The 25,345-nt window shown below is 40.6% G+C and overlaps 1 protein-coding gene across 1 annotated transcript in view; it reads right to left on the minus strand.

Moving 5' to 3' along the window:
* The window catches only part of NR3C2 (nuclear receptor subfamily 3 group C member 2), a 415,953-nt gene that overhangs the window by 126,438 nt on the left and 264,170 nt on the right, over positions 1 to 25,345 (minus strand). The window contains exon 4 of the mRNA XM_065904635.1: positions 8,621 to 8,737. Within this exon, the coding sequence (XP_065760707.1) occupies positions 8,621 to 8,737 (117 nt within the window). The remainder of the gene's footprint in view (positions 1 to 8,620; positions 8,738 to 25,345) is intronic.

Consider the following 25,345-nt stretch of genomic DNA (forward strand, 5'->3'; position numbering starts at 1 on the left):
TTTCAAAGCATTTCCCAGCGGAAGACTTACTGATGTCTCTAGGTATTTTTTTTTCCTCTCTCCTTTTTACCTCCTTCCTGATAGTCACTCTGTATGTCGAATTCTCTACCTCTTCTGCTCAGTAGCACAATTAATCTTGTTTCCCTTCTTTCTAGTTCAAATTGTGAAAGCTATTTTTAAAACATTTTATCGCAGAATATGTTCATCAGGGTTGATAAACTAGAAAAGAGACAAGAAAAACCTTATCTGTCACTTTACTTCATAAACATAAGCGCTTTTCGTATCCTTCCATTTCCTCCTAGTCTCCTGACTCATGCAAATCTTTTCCTATAGAGCTGTTAATCACATAATAGGAACCTAAATCATTTTGCATACTCATTTTTCATTATTACTTTTGTGCAGAAAGTATTCTATTTTGTTATGAATTTTCATAACCATAATTTTATTGCCTGATTAATATTGCATTATGTGGATGGATTTTAATTTAAATATTTTCCTCTCTGTGGTTCCATTCTCATCAGGAATATAAGAGTATCTGTTTCTTTGAATAGTTTCCAGAATTAACCTCATGTCTCCCTTCCTTTCTCACCAGCCTTCAAAAAAGCAACCATGAGAACAGCTGTTTGTATTGCTCGCAGTGTCAGGGTCTTTTCTCTTTTCACGTGACATGCTCCATTCCAAGACAAAAAGGTGGAACTGAGACAGCATCCCTTTAAAGGCTCCTGCTCAACCAAGTAAAATGATGGATGCAGGTAGCCTTGCAAGTAAATTGAAAACAGAAATGGGACTATCCTGTGATCTGTGAAATTTACATTCTCAAAGCTCCAGGAAGCAATATTTGAATATTTTAGAGTCTTCATTAAAGGAATATGAAACCGGGCTTTAGCATAGATGATGAAAAATGAATCAGGGTGGTGACTTGAAAAAGAGGAAAGACAACTGCATTAGAATCCTTAGGTTGCATTTCTCAAGTCACTAATGATATCATCTTGGATTCCAAGTTCCTTATCTGTGAGTTGAGGACTGGGAGAGGAAAACCTCCAAGATCCCGTCTATCTTCTACAGCCAAGTGCAGTCAAGTTAGAAACACCCAAAGGACTCATTCCTGGTCTGAGGGTCACGGAGCCTTAATGCCGTGCTTTATATATTTTAGGGGCAGCTCGAAAACACACACATAAATCATCCTCTTTAGATCACTAGCAGTAAAAGCAAAGTGATGGATTTCTCAGGAGGAGGCTATGCAAAACAGTAAATTCTCATGGAACCAGAACCTCACCTTTTTGAGATCTACTCTTAGGGACTAAAGAAGAGTGTGTGGCCCAGCCTGGGGGCAGAAAACCTGTTCTTTTTCTTTCCATTTCTCTGTTAATATTCTTACATTTTCTTCTATTCTCCTTTGCAGGCAGCGTAAACATCAGCAGGATTTTTAAAGAAAAGGGACAGAGCTTGTAATAAGAGGAAGGAAGTGGATCCAGAGAAAGGGGAAGAGGCACATTTAATGGCTTTGGTTTCCGATAAATATAAACCTCCTCATTCTTCCTCCTTCCTTCTCTTTCTAACAGAGAGGCTGTTTGGGGACATGGTTAGGATTACAAGCTAACCAGCTGATAGGATACAGGAAAAAGAAATTCTGAAGTATTTTGAACTATCAGTGTCTTTAGAAGTGTGTTAGAAAGTGTTAGTAGCTCAGTCATGTCCGACTCTTTGCGACACCATGGACTGTAGCCCACCAGCCTCCTCTGTCCATGGAATTCTGGATACTCCAAGAATACTGGAGTGGGTAGCCAGGCCTCCCCCAGGGGATCTTTCTGACCCAGGGATAGAACCCCGGTCTCCTGTATTGCAAGCAAATTCTTTACCATCTGAGCCACCAGGGAAGCCCCATCTTTAGAAGGGGAATGACTAACTTTGTTCCTGGGGTCACAATCATCCACTAAAGAAAATGTCTTCCAAGTTTCATATGAGGTTGCATCTGCCTTATCTCCCAAGAGAGGTAACAGGAAAGAAGGGTGAATAAAGAGAGACCCGGCAGGCCTGCTCTGCTAGGAAAACAGGGGTGAGACTGGAACATGTATAATAGGTTTTTATTTAATTCACATATTTCATTTTAAAAACCGCTTCATACTAAAAGATTAAACTTTTAAAATCTATTTTATTACCTATTAAACTTTTTAATCTATTTTATCTATTTAATACTACTTTATAGCATTATCTCCTTTAAAATAATAAAATTGTTCGCATTTCTTTTTGCCCACACTGAAACAGAAAGCAAGGCTTCTAAATAAGTAATAAAATAAAAATGACAATGTATGTTACGTCAACTGGATAATTAGTAAAAGTTAATTATTTAACCCAGGAGCCAGAAGGAGTTATATTATAACTTGAACCTAAAGAAAGTACTACTCTTATGAATATTAATTTCCACTCTATTTTCGACTTACGACTTTCAATGACCTCAGGATTCAAGGTAAGCTTTTTCTCTAGGAAAATGTTTTACCGAAGTCCATAGAACCTCTCCTGCACATATACAGAAACCAACAACAAGTTGGGTGAACCTGAATTGTGTACTGTGCCAAGCCTCACCTAGAGCCCGTCACAGACTCAAGTAAGAGGCCTGGTGCCACAGCTGCCGTTGAGAGATAAGCAGGGCTATTTTTAAATGTCAGCCTATAAACAGGGGCCCATGTCACACAGAAGAGTGATGCTGGGTATGAGCTTTTGTGCCAGGAACAGAGATTTCAGTTCTGGCGCTGCCACTACCTGGCACTGGGGCCTTGGGCCAGCTCTCAGCTTCCGTGGGCCTCCACGAACTCACTCCTTAGGAAGTCCAAAAGGGAGGGGCTGTATGTGTATATACGGCTGGTTCATTCTGCTGTACTGTAAAAACTAGCATGACATTGGAAAGCAACCATACTCCAATGAAAATCAATTTAAAAATAAAATAAAATAGGCAGATTAACAGTATGATTCCATAATGCTATGTGAGGTTTGACACATATAAAGGGCTTAGGAGAATGCTCACAACACAGAACCCTTAAAAATGCCAGTTAATCATGCACTCACTCAGCAAACAACTACTGAACACCGACTTTGTGCCAGGCACTGCTTTAGTCACTGGTGATAAAGCAGTGGACAAAACAGACCAAAAGTCTCCCTCTGATGGAATATATATTCTAGCAGAAAATACCTCACAGTTAAGCAGCTCACAATTATTTACTATTACTGGAAAACCACTGGGTTTCAACGCCACCCAGGGGATATTTAGCAAAGTTTGGAAATATTTATGGTTGTCACAGTGAGGGCACGGGGACAGCTAGGCTGGCATCTGATAGGTAGTGATGACGGATACCGATAAGCATCCTACAGCACACAGATGGGCCCCACAACAAAGATCTGTGATGTGCTGTGCCAAGTCACTCAGTCGTGTCCAACTCTTTGCAACCCCATGGACTGTAGCCTGCTAGGCTCCTCTGTCCATGGGGATTCTCCAGGTAAGAATACTGGAGGAGGCTGCCATTCCCTCCTCCGGGGGATCTTCCCAACCCAGGGATTGAACTCAGGTCTCCTGCATTGAAAGTGAATTCTTTACCATCTGAGCCACCAGGGAAGCCCAAGAATACTGGAGTGGGTAGCCTATCCCTTCTCTAGGGGGTCTTTCCAACCCAGGGATCAAACCATGGCGTCTTCTTCATTGCAGGCAGATTCTTTACCAGCTGAGGTATCAGGGAAGCCCAACAAAGATCTATCTAGCCCCAGTGTCAACAGAGCAGAGACTAAGAAACTGTTCTAGATGTAATGTATGGACTCAGTTAATCATGGGCTACACAGCCCTATAAGATAAGGATTATAAGTATCGCTATTTTATAGCATTTTATAGTAACCAATGGCAATGGTATTTTTTAAAAGATTTTTTTGATGTGGACCATTTTTAAAGTCTTTATTGAAGTTGTTACAGTAGTGCTTCAGTTTTATAATTTTGTTTTATGGCCCCGAGGCATATAGGATCTTAGCTCCCCCACCAGGGATCTAACCTATACACCCAGCTCTGGAAGGCAAAGTTTTAACCACTGGACCTTCAAGGAAGTCCCAGTAATGGTACTTTATAAAGTGTGATTATACAGTATTTATACTAAGCTGTGTACGTGTGTGTGTGTGTGTGTGTGTGTGTGTGTGTGCAGCGCATGCTAAGTCACTTCAGTTGTGTCTGACTCTCTTTGCAACCCTATGGACTACACAGACTGCCAGGCTCCTCTGTCCATGGGATTCTCCAGACAAGAATACTGGAGAGGGTTGCCAGGCCTTCTCCAGGGGATCTTCCCAACCCAGGGATTGAACCTGCATCTCTTATGTCTCCTGCATTAACAGGAAGGTTCTTTACCTCTAGCGCCACCTGGGAAGCCCCATATGCATACACATATAGAATATGTAAGTATATAAGATTTATATAGTTGTACAAAAACTACACAAGGATACACATACTTTAGCAGAGTGTGCACTTAAACTGAGATGGCAGATTTTTACAAAAACTGACTTCGAGTTCATTTTGTGACCCACAGCTATACCCTGGTGCCATTTAGATTTTATTTTATTTTTTTTTTCCTTTTATTTTTATTAGTTGGAGGCTAATTACTTTACAATATTGTAGTGGGTTTTGTCATACATTGACATGAATCAGCCATGGATTTACAAGTATTCCCCATCCCGATCCCCCCTCCCACCTCCCTCTCCACCCGACCCCTCTGGGTCCTCCCAGTGCACCAGGCCCGAGCATTTGTCTCATGCATCCCACCTGGGCTGGTGATCTGATTCACCACAGATAATATACATGTTTCGATGCTGTTCTCTTGAAACATCCCACCCTCGCCTTCTCCCAGTGAAGTAAGCCATTTAGATTTTAAATTACTGATATCTTGCCAGATTCTCACTCATCGGCTTCACAAGGTGATCTTTCTCACCACATCTGCATTGACTGGGATATTAGACAAGAGAGTAGACACTCCAGACCAGGAGTCCGGAGACCCAAGATGTAGCTTAATCATTTCACTGGCTGTGGCGTCTTGGGGCAAGTTTCTTAATTTGCCCGGACATCACAGACACATCGGGCAGGCATGTCCCTCAGATCATGCGTGAAAGTGCTATGGGATGTGCAGTGAGTGATCACTCCAGCAACATGTACTGAGAGGTCACTCTACACTGACTCATCTACTTCTCACGACAGCCTGGGAGGTAGGGATGCTGATCAGGGTGAGCTGAAGGAAACAGGGGCACGGAAAGGTGGCAGCCTTCCTTTGAGGTTACAGGCCAGGAAGTGGCAGATCAAGGGGTCTCACCAGGCAGCGTGGCTCCAGAGCCTGCCCTCTGGACCAGCGTGGGCTGCTCTGGCTGAGGTCAGGACACCCAGGAGGCTCTCACAGAAGCAGTTCTGACTGGCCGCAGCTCATCCTCCTCTTGATTCCCAAGGGTTGCTCTGCTCTACGTGCAGCCGTGTTCCTCCCCAGGCCTAACTAGTCAGCCAGTTGGTTCATTCATCACAGTAAAGAATGAGGTCTCTTTGTCTTTTTAATTATTGGAATATAACTGCTGTACAAAGTTGTGTTAATATCTGCTATACAATGGAGTGAATCAGCTATATGTATCCACATATCCCCTCTCTCCTGAGCCTCCCGTCCACCAACCTCGCCATCCTACCCATCTGTGTCATCACAGAGCACTGAGTTGAGCTTCCTGTGCTATAGGGCATGTTCCCACACAACAGTGCATGTGCTATTGTTGTTGTTCAGTCTCCCCGTTGTGTCTGACTCTTTGCAACCCCATGGACTATAGCACGTCAGGCTGCCCTGCCTCTCACCATCTCCCAAAGTGTGCCCAAGTTCATGTTCATTGCATCGGTGATGCCATCCAGCCATCTCATCCTCTGATGCCCTCTTCTTCTCCTGCCCTCAATCTTTCACAGCATCTGGGACTTTTCCAATGAGTCAGCTGTTTGCATCAGGTGACCAAAATACTGGAGCTTCAGCTTCAGCATCAATCTCGCCAATGAGTATTCAGGGTTGATTTCTTTTAAGATCGACTGGTTGGATCTCCCTGCTGTCCAAGGGACTCTCAGGAGTCTTCTCCAACACCACAGTCTGAAAGCATCAATTCTATGGCGCTCTGCCTTCTTTGTGGTCCAGCTCTCAGAACCATACATGACCACTGGGAAGACCATAGCCTTGACTATATGGAGATCATGTATATATGTCAATCCTAATCTCCCAATTTGTCCCACCCTCCCCTTTCCCCTGTGTCCACACATCTGTTATTCATGTCTGCATCTCTATTTCTGCCCTGCAAATAGGTTCATCTGTCCCAAAAAGACATATGTACCCTGACGTTCACTGCAGCACTATTAAAGGACATGGAAGCAAGCTAAATGTCCATCAACAGATGAATGGATAAAAAAGACGTGGTATATACATACAGTAGGATATTACTCAGCCACATAAAGGAATGAAATTGGGTCATTTGTTGTGATGTGGATGGACCCAGAGTCTGTCATATAGAGAGAAGTCAGAAGGAGAAAAATGAATATCATATACTAATGCATACTTATGGAATCTAAAACATGTGCTTCTTTTTTGGGTTACTTTTTTTAAGTAGGTAACTGGAGTACACAATAGACACATTAATCCAATACAAAACTCAAAGGCGCAGAAGAATAGACAGTGACAATTATTTTCCTTCCTATCCTTGCCTCCCAGCTACCTGCTCCTTTCTATTAAGCTAGCCACCATTTCTTTCTTCTTGTATATCATTCCAGAAATGTGTTACACAATATATACATTCTTTTTTTTGAAAGCAGATATACAACATGTAATATACAAATCATACTATTTTGCAAACTGATTTTTTCACTAAAGAGTTATTTTTGATAATCAGTCCATATAGAGCTCCCTTTATTCTTATTAGTGTCTGAAGAGTATTCTGCAATTTATTTAATCAACTTTGAACAGATAAATAGTGTATGTCTGATATTTAACAAGGCTACACTGGACATATTATGCATATATCACTTCTTACTTTGCCAGAACATACTTAGGATAAATTCCTAAAAGTGGAATTGATGAGTCAAAGGGTATGTGCCTTTTAACATTTAATTGAAATAGCTAAACTGCTCTCCACAGGGGTTATGTAAATTTCTACTTCCACCTAAAATGCGTGAGATTAACATTTATTTTCACTTCACTCAAACAATATATTAGAAAAATGTTTTCTCTTTGCCATTTGTAAAAAATTATATCTCACATTTTAAATTTAATATTTCTCTTACTGGGTTTAGATTGAAAATCTCTTCATGTGTTTCAAGAACCAACTGCATTTCTTTTATTATTCTTTTACCTATGAATATTTTATTCATATTCTTATTCTGCTCATTCTCATTTTTCTAATGAGTTGGTTTCTTTATCTTATGGAATTACAGAAGTGCTTTATCTACATGAGAAATAAACCATTTGTCTATAAGCCGCAAATATTTTCCCCCAGTTTTTTTTATTTGTCTTTATGGTGATATTTGATTTGTAAGTAGGGTTTATTTTCTCAATTCTTTTCTCTTATAGCTTCTGGGTTTATTTCATACTCAAAAAGTATAAAATAATATTCCACTTGAATAATATTAAAAAAAATCCTTTAGTCCTTCTGTGTTATATTTCAAAGTTTAAATCTTTGAAAGAGCAGAATTTATCTTGGAGGATTGTTAAGAATTCGGATTTAATTTTCTTGTTTCCTAGTTGTCACAATAATTCCTATCAACTAATCTATCTTTTCCCAACTGATCTGAAATGCCAACTTTATTATAAACAAACTTCTTACATTATTTGAATTCATTTCTTGACTTTCTGCTGATCTGACAACCAATAAACAAATACATAGACCATTTTAATTACTGTAGCTATCATATGCTTTACTATGTGGCAGAGCTAGTTGTCCTCATTATATACTCCATTTCCAGAATTCTGCTGGCTGTTCTTTAAGAATCTAGAATCGCCAAGAGGTATTTTTGTTAGACTTATATTATATTCATAAATTAACTTAGAGAAAACTGATACCATCAGGATGTTGAATCTTCCCATTCATGGACATTGTATACTTCTGTGTTAGAAGTCTTTACCTCCCCCACTCTTTTGGTGAACTTCTGTTAACATTAAAAACATTTTTTTTCATACAGGTCTTCCTTTACTACATTTACTCCTAGAGTTAGCAATATATTCCTATCTGGCTAATGTCAGCACAAATAGGTCTTATTTCTAAACAGACATGGTAATAAAAACTATTAGCTACAGTTTTATACAAAATGTCATTCATTTTTGTTTTGGTTTTGTTTATGCACCCAGTTCTTGAAACCTTAACAAACTCAAGAGTTGAAAACTTCACTATGACCATAGCCACATAACATACTTGTTTTTAACAGCTTCTAAGAAATACTTTTGTCCTAAAATGTTTTAGCATGAATATAGAACTTACTAGATTTTTAAAAATCTTTGCTTCATGTTAGCTGCACCTTCAATTTTGGGAATACACAGAGTCTAGCAGTGCTACATTACATATTAACAGTTCTTATTAAACTAATACCCACAGACCTTACCTCCTAAATTCATTCCAGCTTGAAGACACTTCTGAAGTCTGCAGGCAGGACAATTCTTCCGCCGAATCTTATCAATTATGCAGTCATTTCTTCCCGCACACAAATAGTTGTGTTGCCCTGAATAAAATAATAAAGAATAATTGTTAAAATAAAGACTACTATAATCAGATAATGAAACATGCTCTTTCCTGCCTTAAAATCTCTTTGTCAAAAAAGTAGAAGAGAAACATGATCTGCGAATACTATAGGCACAGGAACGGTCAGCTGAATACAGTTGAGACTTTAGGTTGCAGATGATAAGCTTAAAACCATGTTTACTTCCAACAGGTTTCCAAAGAAATAGAGCTGCACTCCTCACTGTTTGAATTTATTGGCATGCACCCTTTCAGGAGACGGTGCACATTTCATCTAGACATCACCCAGCACCAAACTAAACAAAGGCCTTGCTTCAGCTTTTTTAAAAAGTGTACTTTATTGAAGCATAGTTAATTTACAATGTTGTGTTAGTTTTAAGTGTACAGCAAAGTGATTCAGCTATAAATCTATATACATTCTTTTCACAATCTTTTCCATTATGGTTTATCACCGTATACTGAATACAGTTCTCTGCGCTATGCAGTAGACCTTGTTGTTCATCCTTCCTACATACACTAGTTTACATCTGCTCATCCCAAACTCCCAGCTGCTGCTGCTCTTTAAGCTTCTTTGCCTGCTCCCATTTACACATGTCATTTCAATGGGAAGACTTTCAAATCATTTAACTAGAGATGTAGAACAATTCCATTTTGCAAGTCAAACTGGCACCAAAATAATTCAGATGTGGAATATGCTTGGAAAGTGGCATCTACTGGCAAAATGCTAAACTGTACCCTAGCTCTATTATTCATTTACATCTCCAACTTAATATACAATATTTACTGAACCTCCACTAGAGATCAGCTCCATTAGAGACAGCAATGAAAAAGACAGACAAAAGTCTCCACTCTTGGGACCTTTTAATGAGGGAAAGACAGTCAACAGACAAAGTAATTAGGTACAATGGTCAACTGCTGGACAGGAATAGGTGCTCAGGAGAAAAATGAAGGCAAGGGCATAGAACGTGACGGAGGTGAGGAGGGTGTTGACATTTTAGAAAGAATGAAGGCGGAACCCCATTGGAGAGCAACTTTAATATAAAGGTCTGAAGAAAAGGAAGGTGTTACTGTGTGGACATCTTGGGGAGAAAATACAGTAGGGCAGAGGGAAAAGCAAACGAGGGTTGACAGGGGTGGGAGGACACCTGGCATGTTTAAGGAACAGCCAAGTATAAAAGGTGGAAAGAATCAGTGAACATTACAAGGGGTGAGGAAAAAGAGCTAACCTCAGTCAGACCATGTAAGGCCTTATAAACCATGTTCAAGACGTCGACTCAGTGAGACGAGAAAAGACTGGTTTCGAGGGCTCTGAGATGAGAAATGAGTTGGTGTGATTCATGTGTAATAGGATTGTTCTGGCCACTGTGTAAGGAACCAACTGAAATGGACTGACGACAGCATCAGAGGGACTGGGTAGCAGGCTGTCCCTGTATTTCAGGGGAAGATGATGGGGGAGTAGTGATGAGAAGTGGTCAGGTCCAAGACACACTCTGAAGGCAGAGCTGCTAGAATCTGCTGAGAGATCTGAGAACAAGGGGGTCCAAAGAAGCATTAAGATTCTTGGGCTGAACAATTAGAAGAATGGAACTGCTGTAAATTAAAATGAGGCAGACAGTTAAGAGCCATGGCTTGGGGGGGATTACTCTGGCTTGGCCTTGGACATGCTAAGCTTGAGACACCTGAGAGGTATGTCAGTGGAAGGATGGGGCGGGGTAGGGCGACAGTTAGATAGAGAGAGCTGGAGCTCAGCAGAGGTCTGGACTGGAGATGTAATCAGCTTGTGGTCATTATTTTAAGCCATGAGACTGGATGAGATCATACGGAGACTGGAAAGGGAAGAGGTGTGGGGCTCTGAAAACACGCAGACTAAGCAAACGGAGTCTCACCGATGACTGTAAAGCAGGAAACAGGCTCCTAGAACCCCCTTCAACCCAGTACCATTACACTCCCTTGGCTGATAACTACTAAGTAAATTACAGGAACTACTCAATAGATATATTGTGTATTGCTAACGGTATCAAAATAATCCAGGGCTCATTCTCAGTAACATTATGGTAAATTTTAGTAATGATGATCACAATAAAAGAACAGTAATAGAATAGGGAAATCTATCAAAGGGAAGAAATGAAACTCCATCATTACAATAATCTAATGACTTCTTAAAAAAATGAAAGGCTCTTAGTCACTATACGTAGGTGTAGATAATTACACAAAGGCAATCAATACCCACAGGAAAGACTAGAACCAATTAATATGACATTTCACAGTGCTGCACAATATCTTAAGACGTTACCAAAAAAATAAAACTTTAAGGCCTATTATAGCACCATTTTATCTGTTGTACAACAACCCTACGACATAGGCGAGGCAGTTATTACTACTATTGTTCACAAGAAGAAAACTCATACTAGAGCTGATCAGGTGACCTCCCCAAAAGGTGGAACTGGAAGCAGAATTCGGACAACGCTGCTGTGTCCCAAGGGTAAAGTCTTTTCTAAATGTCGATTTTGAAATATAATTTACTGGTGGTCCAACAGGACGCTGAAAGCTCTTTGAAAAGAATAAGCAAAGGAACATTATTTGAATGAGGCATATTTTACTTTATCACCCAGTATTTCCACTGGCAATCAGCATACATGCCTTTTTTCATGGTGTGAAATTAAAGACAAATTCAGAAATTTCATTGCTAATGTACACTGAATTGAGTAAACTTCAACATCCAAAGAAATAACTAAATGTAACTTTGGTTTCAATTCAACAATTATTTATTGGGAACCTATTGTGTGTGCAAGGCCATAAAATATTTGCATAAGGGGCTGGGGTGGTCTATGGTTCCTTCTATTTCTGAAAATCCATGATAAAATATGACAAAGTCTCTTAGCTGGAAGCATACAATAATGCATAGGAAATGGCCACTGTCCCAATGCATACACACTTGAAAACTTCTCTTTCTGGGTGTTCAAAAACAGACTTGTAATAGTTAGGACTGTACTATGGGGATTTCTTTTTAATGAACACTTTAAAAAAATTCATGTTACTGTAAGAGCTGCAAAAATAAGTCCTTCCACATACACTGAATTATTGCATCTGGTTTCTACTGACTGGTCTGAAACTGGTCACAATCACCAATTCATCTCCCATCCAAACACGATGGGAGAGTTTAATGGCCAGCTGTGGGGATGTCACACTAGTTTTATCTGTCATTTATATTTTTAAATCTGTAAACATGAAAGATTTGAATCACACCTACACAAATAGGCAATATGTGCCCCATCCATTAATCTATACTGAAAAAATAAACAACCAAAAAACCACAATGAAAATAAGAGAATGCACTTAGAAGACTTAAAAAACTTTTAATCATGTCTTTTAAAAAACACTGTGCTCTCCTGGTATAAAAATTGCTACTGCAGAATAAGTCATAACCCAGGCTTTCGAAGGTAAGTAATTTTCTACTACAATGTTAACATAGGCCAGACAGTGGAGGCTTTGAATGACAGCTTGAGAAACTCCTTTTATTCAGCAGGTGATGAGATTCTTGCTTACAGGATGTGAAGTCCAGAGCTGTATTTTAGAAACGTTAATCTGAAGGTTATGTCTTAAGGAGGTAGAACGGTAGTAGCAGACACTACTACTTAAAACTGAAGGTTCTCTGAGATGGCCCCTATGCAAGTTAATAGCTCTATTTTAGTCAGAATATACAGCTGCAGGAATAATCTCATGGATAAAAAATGTTAGTGTCCATTATGTGTTATATGTCCATTAGGGGAAGAATTTCAGTTTTAGTAGTAGAATAACCTGAATCAGATAAACCTCCTATAGAGGACAATTATAACTATCCACAAAAGAGGAGAAAAAAGATGTGAAGGCACAGTGGAGAACCAAAAGCAAGCAGAAACTGGAAGAAGACTGTAGAACAAAGAGAACACCATAGACTGACTCATGTTTGAGTGGATTTTCTTCTTTAGGGTCTCGGACTCATGTCCTTCAGGGAGGCTAAATGGAAACCAAGCAAAACCCTAAGTCCTAATTGCCAGAGAAGTCAGAGAATAGGCTTTGGGACGTTGTAAATGCGTGCATGCTTGCTCAGTTGCTTCAGTCATGTCTGACTCTTTGCAACCCCATGGACTGTAACCCGCCAGGCTCCTCTGTCCATGGGATTTCCAAGGCAAGAATACTGGAGTGCGTTGCCATTTCCTCCTCCAGGGATCTTCCTGACCCAGGGATCAAACCCGCATCTCCTGCGTCTTCTGAATTACAGGCAGACTCTTCACTGCTGAGTCACCAGAGAAGACCCTTTGGGACTTTGCTGCTAAGTCGCTTCAGTCGTGTCCGACTCTGTGCGACCCCTAGACGGCAGCCCACCAGGCTCCCCCATCCCTGGGATTCTCCAGGCAAGAACTCTGGAGTGGGTTGCCATTTCCTTCTCCAATGCATGAAAGTGAAAAGTGAAAGTGAAGTCGCTCAGTCATGTCTGACTCTTCGCGACCACATGGACTACTGCCCACCAGGCTCCTCCGTCCGTGGGATTTTCCAGCAAGAGTGCTGGAGTGGGGTGCCACTGGACTTTAGGAACAGCTAAAAATGGACAAGGGCTCAGTGGTGAACAATCTGCTTGCCAGCATTTAATGCCTGAAACAGCTGAGCGGGGTATTTTAGCTATCAATCACAAGGAGAAAGAGTTTGAATCTCGCTAAATCAGAAGGATTCAACCTTTCCATTTCCTTAAGCTTTCCATTGAAATTTTAGAAGGTCCCTGCCTTAGGAGGAAATAATGTATCCCAGGATTAAGGCATTAGTTTTAGGGTTAAAAGGTATAACAAAAACAGATCATCCCCAAAAAAGCATACAGCAAAGGCCCTGTAAGTTCAAAATGATCTGTCAGTAATTTGACTACTAGAATAAAACTCAATATTCTTCAGAGAAATATAACAGAACCTGGAGTCTCCAGAATGTCTAGAATACAATAATAATTACTAGAAAAATACAAACCAGAGTCAAAAGAAAACTGAGTCAGTAGAAACAGACTCACAGATGATCCAGAGTGTGATACTAGCAGGTAAGGATTTTTAAATTGGTATTGTAGACAACACAAGAAAATATGAAAAAAAGAAAAGAAAGAAATGGAAACTCTCAGAAGAGATTTGGAACCTATAAAAACAAATTGAAATCAAAGAACTGTAAAATACATTATTGAGGACAAAACGTTTTGGGCTGAAATTAACAGTATAGTGGACACAAAAATCAGTGAAATTAAAGAAATATAAATAGAATCATAAAAATTAAAGCACAAAGAAAAAAGAATTAAAAAATAAAAAAGAACAAGGTACTTGTGGCCTATGCAGTAGCATTAAGTAATTTAACATACTTGTAGTAGGAGTCCCAGAAAGAATGGAGAGAATAGGTCAGAAAATAATATACAGAAATTTCCAAATTGACTAAAACAATTTTAGCAAATGCCCCAAGAGATAAATACAAAGAAAACCACTAAGATACAACATAGTTAAATTGGTGAAAAACAAATATTTAAAAATTTAAAAAGCAGCCAGAACAAGGCAAAACAAACAAACAATTATAGTATGTAAAGGAGAATAAAGGAAAGAGTAAAAACTGATTCTTTATAACAATCAAGGCCAGATAACAACATACAATTATTTTTAAATTCAGCAGCACCAGTAAAAACATTCCTCAAAATGAAGGTAAAATAAAAACATTTTTGGATAAACTAAAGTTAAGAGAATTGGCTGATAATAGAATCACATTATAAGAAACAAAAAAGAAAGTTATATGCTAAAGGGAAATGACATTAGAAATCTGAAATCTGGATGTACAGAAAAGAACTAGAAATGACACACAGCTAAATTTTAGAGAAATTTTCTTTCTTTTCTTAAATTTGAAAGTCAAATGACTGTTTAAAACAAAGTAAATGTGTATTATGGGATTTATAAAATGTATAGAAGTAAAATATCTAAAAGCATAGCACAAAGTATAGGAAAAGATATAAATGAAATTTTACAGCTTTAAGTTTCTTACATTCTACTTGAAATGGCATAAATTATGCAGGGTAGACAATGATAAGCTAAGAGTACATCTTGTAATCCCTCAAGCAATGATTTTCTTGCCCTGGGCAAGCAGCATCAACATTACCTAATAATTTATCAGAAATTAAAATCCATAAAACCAATTTTAGACCTGCTAGTTCAGAAGTTTTGGAGTGGGACCTAGAAATCTGTGTTTTATGTAACCCTTCATGCGATTCTGACGTATATTAATGTTTGAGAAATACTACCATGAGCAGCCAGTAGAATAAAAACACCAAGTGTAGTTTAAGGGACAATAAAGATATAAAATGGCATACTAAAAATACTCAGTCCAGAAAGTACAGAAAAGAAAAAAGAGGAACAAGTAAAGGAGGAAACAGAAAGCAAACACTAGGATCAGAGAGAGAAGTTCAAGTACAGGAACAGTTATACTAAATGTAAATGGTTCAAACACTCCAGTTAAAAGTCAAAGATGGGAGACTGAATTTTTTAAAAAAGACAGTACTTAAGTGTGTGTTATGATGCATTTTAAATAGAAAGGTACATATAGGGTGAATGTTAAAAAATGGAAAACACATTTACAATGAAAAAATGTAAGCATAAGAAAGCTGATGTGGCTAGATTAAAGTCAAACAAAGTAGACTTCAAAAGAAAAGAATCACAAAAGATAAAAAACTACCACTCATAGTTATTAAGCTGGGATATAAGCAGCCCTAATATCAACGCACTTAACAACAGAGTTTCAAAATTCATCAGGTGAAAATTGTCAGGATTAAGGCAAATAAACGCTAGTCCAAAATCATAGTTGGAGGTTTAAAAACCCCTCTGTCAGCAATTGATAGAATAACCACTATGTAGAAAATTAGTGAGGATACAGGAGATTTTTCAAACATCTTGGATCAATTAACACTTAGATCCCATAACTGAACAATACACATGTTTTTTTCAAGTACACATGAAGTATTCACTGAGACAGACATATTCTGAGCTATAAAACAAATCTAAAATTCTGAAAGGATTGAAATCATGTACAATATATTCGCTGGTCACAAAGGAACTAAATTAGAAATCAAACAACAAAATGATACATAGACAAGTCCCATACTTGATAATTAAGCAACATACTTCAAAAAGTTTATGGGTCAATGAAGAAATCAGGAGGGAAATTAGTAAAGATTTCAAACTGAATGATAACGAAAACATCATAAAACTTATTAAATACATCTAAGCAGTCCTTGTAGAACTTTTAGCTTCATAGACTAGGAAAGGAGAAGGGTTTAACATTGATGATTGAAGATTCTTGCTTAAAAAATTAGAAAAAATAAAAACTAAAAGCAAATCAAATAGAAGGAGTGAAATTATAGTGTAGAAATGAATGAAAAAGAAAAAAACAACAAAGGAAAAAAAAAAACCACAGCTAAAAGTTGGGTTTTGGTATAGGTTAATTAGGCATCAGCAGACAGGCTGGGAATTCTGTTCAGGTGTTCTCACCCTGGGCCCCAGGCTGATGGGAGTCAGGGCAGAGCCGCTGTGGAGTCTGACTTAGGAAACCCACCGCTCCAGCCTAGAGTGGGCAACTCACTCTTCACTGCTCAGATTTACTCCAGTGACCCCATTCAAGCACAAGGGAGACTAAAACTTTAAGCTTACCTCTTGTCAGAACACAAAGAGCTGGAAATAAACGAGGAACCTCATTGAAGACTACCTCCATAAAGGGAGATGTGAACATAAGATTCAACCTTCATATTACTTCCTCTCAGAAGTATTAAACTACTTACATTATTGCTTTTTGGGGGACAAATTTTAATGGATGAAGGTGAGGGCCCTTTCTATAAATAGCTAAAATTTTCAAAATATTATTGAGAAGCTACCAGCAACTAATGTATTTTTTAAGAAAGAAATCAACATCTCTGGCTATTTTAATAAATAATATAATCCACTTATATGCAGAATACATCATGAGAAATGCTGGGCTGGCGGAAGCACAAGCTGGAATCAAGACTGCCGGGAGAAATATCAATAACCTCAGATGTGCAGATGACACCACCCTTATGGCAGAAAGTGAAGAAGAACTAAGCAGCCTCTTGATGAAAGTGAAAGAGGAGAGTGAAAAAGTTGGCTTAAAGCTCAACATTCAGAAAACTAAGATCATGGCATCTGGTCCCATCACTTCATGGCAAATAGATGGGGAAACAGTGGAAACAGTGACTGACTTTATTTTTCTGGGCTCCAAAATCACTGCAGATGGTGACTGCAGCCATGAAATTAAAAGACACTTACTCCTTGGAAGGAAAGTTATGCCCAACCTAGAGAGCATATTGAAAAGCAGAGACATTACTTTGCCAACAAAGGTCCGTCTAGTCAAGGCTATGGTTTTTCCAGTGGTCATGTATGGATGTGAGTTGGACTATAAAGAAAGCTGAGTGCCAAAGAATTGATGCTTTTGAACTGTGGTGTTGGAGAAGACTCTTGAGAGTCCCTTGGACTGCAAGGAGATCCAACCAGTCCATCCTAAAGGAAATCAGTCCTGAATATTCATTGGAAGGACTGATGCTGAAGCTCCAATACTTTGGGCACCTGATGAGAAGAGTTGACTCATTTGAAAAGACCCTGATGCTGGGAAAGATTGAGGGCAAGAGGAGAAGGAGACGACAGAGGATGAGATGGTTGGATGGCATCACCGACTCAATGGACATGAGTTTGTGTGGACTCCGGGAGTTGGTGATGAACAGGGAGGCCTGGCGTTCTGCAGTTCATGGGGTCGCAAAGAGTCGGACACAACTGAGCAACTGAACTGAACTGATAATCCAGTGAACACTCCATCCCTAAGTCCCGAAATCCACAACCTATTTTGTCAAAGTCAGTACCCTAATATGCAAACATATTCAAGAGTCTGTATCTCCCAAAATGGAAGCTAAATAAATTAAAAGCTTAGTGGGAATCATTTTTCCTCATAAAAATTTAGAGAAAGTTTGGTCTAGCTACCTGGTAGCAAGCACTGTAATAGATACTCCAAAGGGAAAAAAATGCACAATTTTCACAACATGGAGAGAAATAAAAGCTTACAATAAATGGGATATGATTGAAAAATTCCAAAATATTCCTTTAAAGTAAAACTTTTACACCAATGCGCTGAGCATCCATCCACAGGCACTAAGGCACTCTATGAGAAACACTATGGAGTATTAGTCTACATACTAATTGAGAAAGTAGAGATATGGTACAAACAGTACCCCGCTTGACAAACAGAACTTTTACATTCACTTGGAATGTTGTATATAGACACACACCTGCAGTAATGAATGTTCACACAAGACCTACTGGCTTATAATGCACTGGTTTACAAAAGACCCATATAATACACAAATCATTTCTGTCCCATCTCTAGCACCATACCTTTCACACGTAACAGTTTAAAGGGGAAGTGTAGACTTCCCCTCTACACACATAAGAGTTTAGAAAAATACCTCTGAGGGCTTGCAAGAAGGCAGTAGAGGGTTCTGTGAAAGGCAGAAACAGCTTAAAGCAGGGTCAGAATCCCAAGGCAGATATATGTGCCTTCCTGGTGTCCTAAGTCTTAAATACTGTCCCTGTAGGGCTCACATCACCCTCCACTGACATTGGTTAGGTTGCCTTAAATTACAGCCGTTGAAGAGTCATTTAGATGTAAAAGCATCTTGTTTAATAAAGAAATTCTGTCCAGCAGGGCTCAGGGAGCTTCAGCCACTCATCTATCTGTTGTACCAGTTCACGGTACCTCCTGCCTGAGGGAGTGGTTACTTTTAGGAGAAAAGAAAGCTGTTCTCAAAGGTCAGAGTAAATTTGGATGGGGCACCAGCAAGATCAGTTAGTACAGTATTAATTTACAGGGAAACAAGTACTCATATCAAAGGGGAAATACAGACTTAAAAAACCAAAATCCAAAACAACCAAAGTTGAGTTCAAAAATTTTAAAAAGTATCAATTTTCCTGTTTTTTTTTTTTTAAACTATGACACTGCTTTTAATTGTAGAATAATTCTTTTTTCAACAATGATAGTGCTCTTTTACCAGTTTTTTTTCTTATTTTTATTAGTTGGAGGCTAATTACAATATTGTAGTGGTTTTTGCCATACATTGACATGAATCAGCCATGGACTTACATGTGTTCCCCATCCCGATCCCCCCTCCCACCTCCCTCCCCATCCCATCCCTCTGGGTCTTCCCAGTGCACCAGCCCTGAGCACTTGTCTCATGCATCCAACCTGGGCTGGTGATCTGTTTCACCCTTGATAGTATACTTGCTTCAATGCTCTTCTCTCAGAACATCCCACCCTCGCCTTCTCCCACAGAGTCCCAAAGTCTGTTCTGTACATGATATTGCTTTTAACATTGTTTAAATTTTATTCTTTAAAAAGCTACCGAACCCAATACAGTGTCTTTTAAAACTGTCAATTACTTTGAAATCAAGAACCAAATTTTTGGTATACTTTGGCTGATCCTCTATGAGAAAATACAGATTGTATAACACGGGGATCTTGCCTCAAAACATCAATAATGCTAGAATGGAAAAGGTGGAAACATGGAAGGCAGCAAGGAAAAGACACAGGGGAAAGAGCAGGACTTTGTAACCAGATACACCTGGGTACCAATCCTACCCCAGTCAATAGGGAACTATGAGCTTCTTTGCCAAAAAGAGTTGAACGGCTCTGAACCTGAGTGTCCTGAGTTTCATTGCCCACTCCTGTGAAATGGGCACAGAAATGCCTACTTTGTAGGTTGTTGTGCTAAGCCACTCAGTTGTATCCACCTCTTTTGCAACCCCATGGACTGTAACAGCCCATTAGACTCCTCTGTCCACGGAATTCTCCAGGTAAGAATACTGGAGTAGGTTGCCATTTCCTCCTCCAGGCAGCCTCCTGACCCACAGATCAAACCGGTGTCTGTCACCTCTCCAGCACTGGCAGGCAGGTTCTTTACCACTAGCACCACCTGGGAAGCCCTACTAGGCTGTTAGATGGATTCAAATGAATATACATAAACAAGAAGTGCAATGCCTAGCCTGAGGTAAGAACTCAGAATAAAAAAGTGATAGTTATTATCCATCATTCATTTGGTTAGCTCAGTCTTTCAAAATAAAATAAAATAAAATGGCATGAGAAAATCCAAAGAACAAACACAGTCAAATCTTAATTAAATATAAGTAAGTAAAGAATTTCCTGTTGGAGCAAATATGACCACTGAATTAGGAAGGTTTCTAGATGAAAAGTGTCCACTTGAGACAGGACAAATACTGCTCAGCTCTGATCTCATCTTCAAGCCTTAATGTTTTCTACAGGCTGGTAAGGATGTGAGAATGGAGAACTATATCCTTTAAGGTCAGCACAGGACTAAAAGCCGGGACTCTCTGAGCTGTTTGCAACTCAGCTAAGAATTCTCGAGCAATGCCCCAAACTGTAAGAGCTGTGTAAGATGCAGGAAAGTTATAACTCCCTTGAATTATTGTTCCCCATTTGCCCTGCCTGTTTTCTTTTATAAATTAATAGCCAAACTCAGTAGGCACACATGTTTGGGGGCAGACGAAAGGTGAATCTGGGAGACTGAACTCCATTCTGCCTGGTAAGGATAGCAGATACTTAGCAGCAAGCAAAGAGAACAGACGACCCTCTGGTTCAGTTCAGTTTAGTTCAGTTCAGTCGCTCAGTCGTGTCCAATTCTTTGTGGCCCCATGGACTGCAGAACGCCCTGTCCATCACCAACTTCCGGAGTTTACTCAAATTCATGTCTATTGAGTCGGTCATGCCATCCAACCATCTCATCCTCTGTTGTCTCCTTCTCCTCCTGCCCTCAATCTTTCCCAGCATCAGGGTCTTTTCAAATGAGCCGGCTCTTCACATCAGGTGGCTAAAGTATTGGAGGTTCAGCTTCAGCATCAGTCTTTCCAATGAACATTCAGGGCTGATTTCCTTTAGGATGGACTGGTTGGATCTCCTTGCTGTTGAAGACTCTCAAGAGTCTTCTCCAACACCACAGTTCAAAAGCATCAATTCTTTGGTGCTCAGCTTTCTTTATAGTCCAACTTTCACACCCATTCATGACTACTGGAAAACCCATGGCCTTGCCTAGATGGACCTTTGTTGGCAAGGTAATGTCTCTGCTTTTTAATATGCTGTCTAGGTTGAACATAACTTTCCTTCCAAGGGGTAAGCGTCTTTTAATTTCATGGCTGCAGTCACCATTTGCAGTGATTTTGGAGCCCAGAAAAATAAAGACCCTTGCAAAGAACAAGAAGAGGTTCTGGGATTGATTGGTTGACCGATTTTATTGGCGTATAGTTGATTTCCAATGTTGTGTTAGTTTCAGGCATACAGCAAAATGATTCAGTTATACATACATATATTCATTTTTTTTTTTTTTTTTTGAGATTCTTTCCCCTTGTAGGTTATTGCAAAATACTGGGTATAGTTCCCTGTGCTATACAGTAGGTCCTTGTTAGTTATCTGCTTTATACACAGTAGTGTGTATATGTTAATCCAAAACTCCCCTTTGGAGGCCATAAGTTTGTTTTCTATGTCTGTGATTTAAAATGAGTTCCCAGACCATTATTTAATTCCATTCAGCAAAGATATCTAAACCAAGATATAAAGAAGCAACACATGGTCCATTTCTTCCAAGACCGTCCTTTCTAAAGGCTGGGAGAATTTAAATGATTAAGAAACATCATATGGTACTCTTGTGACTTAAAGGCAGAAAAGATTATACCTGAGTGGGGAGATGAGGAGGGTTTATAGAAGGAGAAAGCATCCGACATAAGCCTTGAAGAATGCTGTGGATTTGAAACATGGAGAAGACAGACAAAGAGGCATCCCCAGTGAAGGATGGACAGAGGGAAGGGCAGAGACTCAGCTCCACGTGCAGCGAGCAGCTGCTCTGGGGGTGGACGCCCATGAGGGCAGGGGTCGAGAGGAGGAGCCAGCAGCATCTACCCACGCCGGTGACGGGAGGACGACCCAGGCTACGGGTGCCCCTTGTGCTCCTGAGCCCTCCCTTCCCTTCTGGGGTTCAGACCCACACAAGCGCCTACCTGTGGGACGCCACGCCCGCACTCCTGACACTTTGAGCTTAACAACCCGACCACTCACACAGCCCCCTTCCAGGCTCCTCAAATCCTTATCTTAAAGCTACAACCAGTGGTCACAATCAGGAGCCGCCTGGTTTACACCCCACTCCCTGAAACCCTCACAAGATCCCCATGACCCTTCCCTCAAGCTTTCCTTGAATCCTCTCCACGTTCACCAGGACCTTTGCCCCTTCTCTCAGGCTCTTCTGGTTAAACTTCTGGAGTTTGGATGCTTGCTTGCTATTTGTATGACCTCAGACAAGTGACTCAACCTTTCTGTCCATCAGTTTCCTCCTTTGTTAAATGGGAATCATCCAGGTGTCTATCTCATGAGTTCCCCCGAAGATGACTATACCACACGTGGCGCTGGGAACAGTCATGGGCCTCCAGTAAGGATGCAATGACTGGTGGGAGTTGTTCAGGTCAGTCGCTCCGTCGGGTCCGACTCTTTGCGACCCCATGAATCACAGCACGCCAGGCCTCCCTGTCCATCACCAACTCCCGGAGTTTGCTCAAACTCATGCCCATTGAGTCGGTGATGCCATCCAACCATCTCATCCTCTGTCATCTCCTTCTCCTCCTGCCCTCAATCTTTCCCAGCATCAGGGTCTTTTCAAATGAGTCAACTCTTCACATGAGGTGGCCAAAGTATTGGAGTTTCAGCTTCAGCATCAGTCCTTCCAATGAACACCCAGGACTGATCTCCTTTAGGATGGACTGGTTGGATCTCCTTGCAGTCCAAGGGGCTCTCAAGAGTCTTCTCCAACACCACAGTTCAAAAGCATCAATTTTTCAGTGCTCAGCTTTCTTCACAGTCCGACTCTCACATCTATACATGACTACTGGAGAAACCATAGCCTTGACTGGACGGACCTTTGTTGGCAAAGTAATGTCTCTGCTTTTTAATATGCTGTCTAGGTTGGTCATAGTTGTTATCACTGTATTATTGCTATTGTCATGTGTTACTGCTGTCTTCATCCATTATTCCATATTATCTTTATTATCTCAGGGACTAGTAACAAGTCTACCTGCCTCTACTATTTCCCCATTTCTAAATCAAAAAAGTCTTAACCTTCAAAAGCTTTCTAAAAAAAAAATAACTCTTACGCAGACCTCAATTTCTTAAAACCAGAAAAGAAGAGCTACTCTGGTTGAAATGAATGCCAGGGAGGCTTCCTGGTGCTGTCCTCCACTTTGGATCCAGGAGGCACCCCCTGGACCTCCAGGTCTCCTCTAAGCAGCCACTCGGGGCCATGAGCCCAGTCTGGACAGTGACACTTCTGAATCACTAAACCGATTAGCTCATCCTTCTGATTAAAGGCCTTTGCGGGCCCTTCACTACTTAAACTCTTAAGTACAAACTCTTACATATTCAAAGTGACACTGAGCCTTGGAGCTCAGACAGGGGGGAGAGGAAGGTAGGCAGGGCTCAAGGATGTGCTGAGCAAAACTGACAGCCCTTTAGGGAAATGCAAGCCCAGAGTGTGTCAGGGGCATCTGATACAGTGACACTGGGTCATTGTCTTCACTGGTGTCTTTACTGTTGGTGTTTTACTGTTATCATTGGGGCTAACGACAATGTAGTTCGAGGCTTATTTTAACAAAGTGGATAAAGTCAGAAGATCGGTCACTGTGCATATCTGTATTCCATTTCACAGGTACAGACATGTAGGTCGGTCCTGCATCACAAACACCATCCTTAGAGAGGTCCTAAGGCTGCAGGCATCCTAAGGCTGGCTGACCCAGGCGGACGTTCAGCACCTGTGAATCCTTGTCCCTCTCACTGCTCTTTCTGACCTCAGGAAGGAGTCCCATTTCTGTTCTTCTCTGGCTTCACTAATCTCATATTTAGCGCCATCTATGGGTATGCACACCTCTTCTAGGTCCCTAGGAACGTTCTGTGCCTCTAACCACATCATCTAGGAAATATTCCATCTCCTTTTCTTCCACGTGGGAGCTACGCAAGGCTGATAATCAAGACTGTCCCTTTTACTAAGTAAAATACTGAAGCTCTCAGGTCAGATTAGATATGGAAAGAACCATGTTCTAGAAGCCTGAAAAACAACAAAATACCTTTTGATGGTGGTGGTGTTCAGTCGTGCCCAACTCTTTATGACCCCATGGACTGTAGCCCTGCTAGGCTCCTCCATGGGATTCTCCAGGCAAGAATACTGGAGTAGGTTGCCATGCCCTCCTCCAGGGGATCTTCCCAACCCAAGATCAAAGCTGCGTCTCCTGCGTGGCAGGCAGATTCTTGACCACTGAGCCACCAGGGAAGTCCACGAATACCTTTTAGAATCTTTAAAGAAAGAGGTACGGAGAAGGAGGTGGTTGAACTCGATCTTAGGAGCAGGCATTTCACCAGGCAGAGAATAAAAGTGATTTTCAACTGAACAGGATGCGCCAAATTCTACATCTTGGGGAAAAAAAAAAAAAGACTTCTCATCACACTGCATATTGATATCTGGCCCTGCGTAGCATGCCAGGTCCTTTCCCATCCTCTCAGAAAAGCCATGCCTGGGGCCTTAGACTGGGCATCCCAGAGGGGATGGCCTCTGCCCCCGCCTCCAGCGCAATGTCTCCTTCCAGGCAGAGGCAGCTCCGCAGACGCCACACCAAGGGCCCCTCTCTGTCTGCCTCACTCTCTCTGCCTTGACCAGTGAGTCTGAGAAGGAGGTCTGACTTGCCTGCTTCAGCACCATTCTCCTCCTCCTGGGGGAGGACTCCCTCTGGGAGCAGGTACAGCCTCTAGTTTCGGGGGCTGCTGCCTGTCCCTGCATCTAATTCTGGGACACAGGCAGGAGGGCCCTCCTTCGGTTTTTTTTTTTTGTTATTTACCATTAAGCCATATCCTTCAACTTATTTATAAAAAAAAAAACTTGCTATTTTCCCTTCCACCCACCACTTCTTTAATTTTCGGTTTGCTCAGAATCCAGGTGGGGAAAAGGCAGGGCTATTTCGCAGGCCCCTTAGAGATGATGAAAGAACCCCAGAGAGAGGCTCTGGGACCCAGATCTCAACCACAGGGACAGATACCCAGTGGCCTCCCAAGTGCAAATTCTGCGCCCAGGATTCCATGATCCCCTCCGCCCACCTCTTGGGAAGCCTGTTTCTGGATCTCTGACCCCCAAGACCCGCAACTTCTTAAAAGGCAGGCAATTCAATGGATGTGATCGCTGCAGGAATCCAAATCTTAGGGTGCAAATTATTGATGACAGTTAAGGCAAATTTTAAACCCTCCTCTATTGTTGTTTTTCTTTCCCTTTAAAAAAAAAACTGTCAACTACATTTCACCACAGAATCTTGTTTTCCTTTAAAACCTATTTTCATGCTTACTGTGCTACGTGAAATGTAATTTTCTTTTTCACACCTTAAAGCTACCAGAGAATTTAACTAAGAGGGACAGTAACATGAAATAGTTTAATATTTATCAGTCTCTGAATGAAATATTG

This window comes from Muntiacus reevesi, chromosome 13, assembly GCF_963930625.1.
Source record: "Muntiacus reevesi chromosome 13, mMunRee1.1, whole genome shotgun sequence".
Taxonomy (NCBI): Eukaryota; Metazoa; Chordata; class Mammalia; order Artiodactyla; family Cervidae; genus Muntiacus; species Muntiacus reevesi.